Source organism: Aulostomus chinensis, chromosome 23 (assembly GCF_037954235.1).
Source record: "Aulostomus chinensis isolate RoL2024-O1b breed Wild chromosome 23, RoL_Achi_v1.0, whole genome shotgun sequence".
NCBI classification, from domain to species: domain Eukaryota; kingdom Metazoa; phylum Chordata; class Actinopteri; order Syngnathiformes; family Aulostomidae; genus Aulostomus; species Aulostomus chinensis.
Genome location: NC_141342.1, coordinates 5,153,137 through 5,160,000, shown reverse-complemented (window position 1 = coordinate 5,160,000; position 6,864 = coordinate 5,153,137). Strand labels below are relative to the sequence as shown.

The 6,864-nt window shown below is 48.7% G+C and overlaps 1 protein-coding gene across 1 annotated transcript in view; it reads right to left on the bottom strand.

Annotated features, from left to right (window-relative positions):
- glp2r (glucagon-like peptide 2 receptor) overlaps positions 1-3,556 on the bottom strand; it is a 22,275-nt gene extending 18,719 nt beyond the window's left edge. The window contains exons 1-3 of the mRNA XM_086196338.1: positions 3,482-3,556; positions 582-678; positions 398-502 (exon numbers count right to left, since the gene is read on the bottom strand). Coding sequence (XP_086052464.1) covers positions 398-502; positions 582-678; positions 3,482-3,556 — 277 coding nt within the window. The remainder of the gene's footprint in view (positions 1-397; positions 503-581; positions 679-3,481) is intronic.
- Between the last annotated feature and the right edge of the window lie 3,308 nt (positions 3,557-6,864).

Below are 6,864 nucleotides of genomic sequence, written 5' to 3'. Positions count from 1 at the left end.
GTCTTTCTGGGTGAGTCTGCATGTTCTGGGAGGCTGGGAGAGCCAATGGTTGTCTGTCTCTATGTGTTGGTCCTGCCATGGACTGGTGACCTGTCCAGGGTGAACCCCACCTCTCACCTGAAGGCTGCTGGGATAGGCTCCACCCCCCATGACCCTTAACAGCATAAGAGGTAGAAAATGGATGGAATTTTAGGGTCAGACACGTACTTGGAACTGCTTTCCTGACTGAGCACAGCGCCTCAAAACTTTGTCCAACAACAAAACAAAATTGCCCTCGTCAACAACTGAGTTTGAGAGGATGAGGAGGATCACATCTGGACAAACCGCCATCCTGAACATTGCTGATGGTTTTTACAGAGTGTAACAGTGTTAGTGAGGCACTAAGACGTGACGTTACCCTCGGTGATCCAGGGTAAGTAGGGAGGACAGGGCACGGACACGTTCCCCGGAGGCGAGTGGGGCCAGCACACAAACGTGTCGAAGGTTCCGTTGCAGTAGATTCCTGCTAGGGAAGAATCACGGGTCACAGAGGTCAGAGGAGGGAAGAGAATCCACATCTGAGCAAGACGTGCAAGGCTCACCGGTCCCTGAGAGGGAGCTGGAGGTTAGGGTTCGGTTGCAGGCGTCCCAGTATTCCGTGCGTTTGGCGATCAGACTCTCAAGCACGGAGCACGTGACCTTCCGTGTGGAGACAGAAAGGAAGGAAATTAAAAAGGGCAATGAGATCCGAATGCTGATTTAAAGAATGCAGCTCTGGAGTAGCATGTGAAAGGTTGGGCAGCCATTTATCATTCATGTCCCCAGTTAACATTCTGTTCATCTCCACGTGGAAGAAAACGAGAGTCAAAAACCTGGTCACTGATTTCTGAGACATTTACATTGCTGTTCCTCCTGGCTTTGTGAGTGGGGAGCAGATTTAAAAAGCATTTGCAGGAATAATATTTCGAACTCCAAATCCTTTTTTATCTTGTCTTTATTCCTAAAGTTTGGCCAGAATCACTTTCCAGCCATTTCTTAAAGTGAAGCTGATGTTTCCAACTCAGAAATGCAAAGGATCGATGATTTTGCTGCGGTGGGTGAAGTCTCAGCAGGCGGGGTTTCTCTCTGGCCTCTTCTTGCTCTGTACGTCTGCAGGGGCTCGTATTTCTAGCTCAGATGGAGGTTCTGCTCCGGTACCAGAACCCACCCACGAGCGCGTCTTCCCTCCTCGGTCAGACTGAACCAAGTACATGTATTTAAAGCAACATAGTAATTTTTACTTCTGCCTCTTGTGGCCATGTTGAATATTAAAACCACAAAACAATTGGAAACAAAACCCCCTGCCAAAGCGGTTCTTCCCCAAATGACTTCAATCCTGACTATTCACAGACCGCCTACTTCCCCGCCGCCACGTTCATCGGCGGCTCCGCTGCACAGGAGGAAACGAGACTGTTTCAATTTCTTGCCTCTCAGTTCAGAGTAAACTCATCAAATCAGCGATATCAGTCATCGGCTGAGGGGTCCCTAGACACCACAGCTCGCAGCAGCACACTTCCAACACACAGGAGAGTTGCTGGAGCGCGAGTGCGTGTGTCTGCGGCGTGTCGGTCTTCATCGTGGGATTCGTCTTTGAGTCGTTTCAGATGCACGCGCCTTCGCCGTCATACTCCACTTCCCACCGGTCTAAATCACAGGGATTCTGGTGCCTTGTGGACATTCCTGCTCGGATGTGTGGTGGAGGTTGCAGTGGGTCCACGCACCCACATGGGGGGGTTGATTCAGCACGTTTTCACCGTCCTGATGATGGAGCCGTTTTCCTGCCTTCATCGGTCAAACGCACCTGGAGGATCTGTTGTATCTGACGACTGTCATATTAGTGACGTTCAGACTGAGACCTGCTGCCCCCCGGAGACACCCTCAGTTCACCCACCCCCCCACACACACACCCCCACACACACTCACAGGATGAGGATCTGCACCAATAAAGAAGCTTCTGTTTGCTAATTAAAGCGTTTCTCTGTTGCTTCTGTAAGAAAAACCTTCGCCTCTCTTCTGATTCCAGAAACAGAACGTATTTGTTCTTCGAGCACGTCACTAACAGTTCTGTAAGTTCCTGAAGTCGTTCTGGAAGCAGGAAACGCATCTGAGCGGTGGAACCTGGCAGCCGCAACAGTGAGAGCAGGAACACAAGAGACAGATCTGAGAAGACAGAGCTGAAGGCCGCAAGTTCACCTCTGATCCAGGAGGTCAAACTGGGCTTCCATGGTGAGCAAGGAAGCGTTCTAGCACCAGACGGTTCTACGCAGCTGCTGGAGAACGTTACCTACAGGTTCTCAGTCATTAATAATAATAATAACAATAATAATGATGATAACTCTTGCCTGTTAGGAACACGCTGATGGCCCAGTTCAGTACAGTGCTACAGTACTAGTACTAGTAGTACTAGTAGTATAATATATTGTAAATGCTACAGTAACAGAATATACTGTACTCCATCAATGACTAAGTTATTACACAACATGTTTGTTTAGTTCATCAATGCAGTAATTTAGATTTGAATGTCGCACTGAGTTGTTGTGGTGACCACATTTATTCACTCAAACTGGGGCCCGACGGCCAAATTTGGGCTTCAACACGACGTAAATAAATGAATGATCAAATAAGTACAAACAGGCCTCATTGAAAAAGAGAAAACGTGTCCTGCAAAATACTGTTTTAATTCAATTACTCCTTAAATACATATGATAGATGATAAGTAATTATTATTTCATAATGTGATCACGTAGCAGAATGACCTGCAATGTCAGTTTGCCACAAGTAAAGCAAGAAAATTAAGAGACAAACAACACCGAGGTAAACACATAAAAAGGCATTTTAAGGACATATTTTTGTTCGCTTTAGGCACCAAACGCAATCTTCATCCAAATCAGTAAATCTGAACGTCCTCCTGCAACCTGGCGTTTCATCAACTGGTCGCTAAAGGTTGGTAAACTGGGGGCGAACAGTTCCTGTGGCGTGTGTGTGAGCGGTTCATGAATGAGGCCCAGGGTTCTGTGGGTGGCATCCATGATTAGAGCCAGAGGGGAACATCAGTCAGTGTGGAGGGAACGTTAGCAGAAATGCTGCAGGAGTGGCAGAGTAACAGGAACGATGTCATCATGTTGGTTACAAAACCTCAGACTTTAGAACGTTGCCAGAAAACTTTGGTGTCAATTTTTTTGCAATGAGAACTTTCCTGCTGTAAGATGAGAAAATTCCAGGTGGTGCAGCACAACAAGACACCCAGGAACCCGAGTGGCCTGAGGGGTGAGGCACTGGATGCCCCCCCCCCCACACACACACACACACACACACACTTTTTCTTATTCCCGTATCTCAACACTGTCTTTATCTTAATCCTATGTTTTCTGGATTAAAGTAACTCCTGCTGAACCACGCAGCGGTGCAGCGGTGCAATCAGAGTCCCAGCGTCCTCAGGCCTCACGTGTGCGGCGCTGCTTACCTGCTGGTTGGAGAGAACAAGAAGGAGCAGGAGTGAGTCTCTGGCCGTGTCCCAGGTCCTCGGCAGGGACGCCATGGTGCTGGTGTTTACATCGACCGTCGCTGGACTCTCAGCAGGTTCCCCGCCTCAGACTCCAGCGGGCCTGCAACCTGAACTAATCCTCTCTGTTCCTCACCTCACAACATCAGAGCCTCTCAGCTGGTCAAGTTACAGCAGGAACGTCCATTCAGGAGATGGAAAGGTTGAAAAGAGGAAGGACACGGCTGCATCACAACTTCAGCTCATATCCTGCAGCTCCACGCATGAGTCCATATTCGTAAAAAACATCCCTCAGGGAGTTGACCGCTGGCTGCTCCCCTGAGAATTCATCATCAAGCTAAAGCCGCCCGCTGCTGTCCATGAAAACGTCTCAGGCAGTGACGGAGGTGAGTCTCCTCCCTATAGACGAAGGCCAGCTGAGAGAGCGCCTGCAGATCCTCACCGACACACCCACCCCGTCCTCCCCTGTCCAATCAAGATAAGGCCTTGCTGCATCACTGGACCGACGGGGTTCTCCAGGAAAACTGAACACGCCGACCCAGTTCACCACAAATACCAGCTGTGTGCTCACAGACAAGACAAGCAAACCCACGCCGGCGAACGCCACCTGCACCGCAGGGAAACTCAAGCCACGGCCCCCCCCCCCACCCGTGTTCAGCTATCTAACACAGTAACTGGACATCAACCAGGATCCCTGACACTAATGGGGCGCCAGTGTAAACTAACTGTTCTGAGGCCAAACATAGGCAGAGCGCGGCGCTCCAGACCCTGAGCCTCCCTCACGACGGATTAATGCATTAAGCTTCAATCACACTTGCAAGGAGTGGACGTACGGCAGGGTGGAGCGCCCTGCATCCACCTGAGGAGAGAAACGCCCCCACCTCTGAATGACTGATATAAGGTTGCATTTTCTTCTGAAATAAACTCAGAAAAAAGGGGATTTTTTTTCCTATGGTGCTGTGGTGGGTCATAAACTAACTAAACAAAATAAAACTACAAAAAAAAAGATTATTTTCCATTGATTTGACCTGCATTTATTGTTTTATTATTTAAGAGAAAAAAACACTTCAATGCACAGAACTTGTCTCAAGACCACAGACATCCGACTGGGTTCGCCAGGGTGGAACACGGTCCTGAATTGCAGAACCAATCTGAAGAGTGTAAGAACATCCATTTTTAACATTTTCAGAAAAGTTCTCTCCGCGTTGCGAAGTAGTTTGCTGCGTCTGGAGCATCGTTTCCTTCAGAGTCGTTGAATAAACGTAGGGCTGCCGAGGTTTGAGCGCTGGTGACGATCTATGATGTCATCTGCGACCTCACAGCCAACAAGATTAGCATGAGTGCTCACTTAGGGTTTTCTTTCACATGGACAATGTTCACTCTCCGTTTGAGGTCTGGTTCGCTGAGCAGAGTTTTTTGGATTGTCGTTGTTTTGTGAGATTTTCTTACGAACCAGAGAAATACCTGACAGTTACGCAAATCACCTCCGTGTGAGTCTTTGACTCAATCAGCAGCAGCCAACCTCTGGTTGGCGGGCTGATTGCTGGCTCGCTGAGGAAGTGCAGTACCCAGTTTGAGGATGTGACATGACAGACAAGATTCTGGTGAGCTTTGATGTTGTCTCTGTTCATATACTGATCAAAGCAGTCAGAGATCAAAGATGATGATGGACAGAATTCAGACAGGAGTACTGACTGAGATCAAAGTCAGAAGCTGCCAAGCCCTGTCCCCCTAACAACAAGATCTGAGAGGGATAAAAGGGTGGGGAAGGTTAGCGTGAGCCAGATCTGAAAGTTAGAACCTACAAGGTCAGTAGTTCAAAGTCTTAACCCTGAGATCAAAGTGAGAACGCTGACACGTAAGTCAGAGATAAGTTAGGGCAGTTTAGTGACATCACAACCTATCCTCTTGCTTGCTGTGTGTGTGTGTGTGTGTGTGTGTGTGTGTGTGTGCGTGTGTGTGTGATTGTCGACTCAGTAATACTTTGTGATTTATTTAAAATCATATGTGCATCACAGGTACTATGTATTAACATCATTTATTATTAGTAGTAACAGATGGGTACAGTATGAACTGTAAACAAAAATAATTATAAATTAAATAATTCCGCTAAAATGTCGAGACTTGGACAGGAATCTGTCGATCCACGCCGTTTCCAGCTGGAGTGATGTGGTGTTTTAATGTGGGGATGTTTTGCTTTAAGGTCAATAACTCCACAAACCTCTTCAAACATAAACGAAGATGAAAAAGTGACGGCCAATCAAAAGAAGAGCAAAGCAAATGCAAAAAGGGGGGGGAGGCCGAGCGGAGACGGCGGCCCACCTCGTGGAGGAGGGGCGGTGCATGAGGTGGAGGTGCGGTTGTGGTTTCATTAGGCTGCTTGATGGCGTGGCTTCAAATCCATCTGCTTTATGAATGTGACAGAATCCATCACAGAGGGGATGTATAAAGGTGCTTATTGTGTTTCAGGACCACATTTGCGACCGTATTTGTGACTCATGTATGAAGGAACCGTGAAATTCAATTGTGCTGCTGCTCCATAAAGAGGAAGAGACAGCAGTGAGTGTGGAGACAAGATGAGAGTGGCAGGGGCATATATCAGAAACATCCTGGCTTGGATGCAGACGTGGCCTCAGGCTGCTTCAGAGCTGGACCTGGAGGGGGGGGTCTGAGGAGATCGTGTGAGAGTTCAAGAGTTCCTATTTGAAACCAACATGAGGGTTCCCATAGCCGGGACCTCTCCCAGGAGTCCACCAGCAGAGACAGGTGGAGTTCATCAGGAGTAAACACTGGAAGTCTCGCTGCCACTCTCTGTGTATGGTGGAGGTATTAGGCTGTCGTGATTCTGCATAGCTGAGTGGGTGGGGGTGAGTTGGGGGGGGGGGGGTCACAGGGGCCCGAAAACCCCCCGGCTATGTTTACTTCTTGAGGCTGGAGCTGACAGCTGTAGAGGACGTGGGTGCATCACCACTAGCCTCCAGTGTTGTTTCACGATGACCTGCTTGAACCGATGACCTGCTTCTCTTCCTAGTCTTTGTCAGATGGATCATATAAACCCATCAACCAGAACACCGAGACCACCTACCCGATACGGTTGAGGTCCCCCTTGTGCTGCCGAAACAGCTGACCTTACCTCTGAAGGCGTCCCGTGGTGTCTGGTACCGAGATGTTTGCAGCAGATCCGTTCTCTCAGTCATGCAGGGGTTCTTCAGTGGACCCAGACCGGACCAGCTCCCAGGGGTGCATCAGGGAAACCCAGGTACCTGTGACCTGGTTCACCAGTTTTCCTTCTTTGGACCACCTTTGGTAACTGCTACACACCTGGAAGAGACAACTTTTTCCAT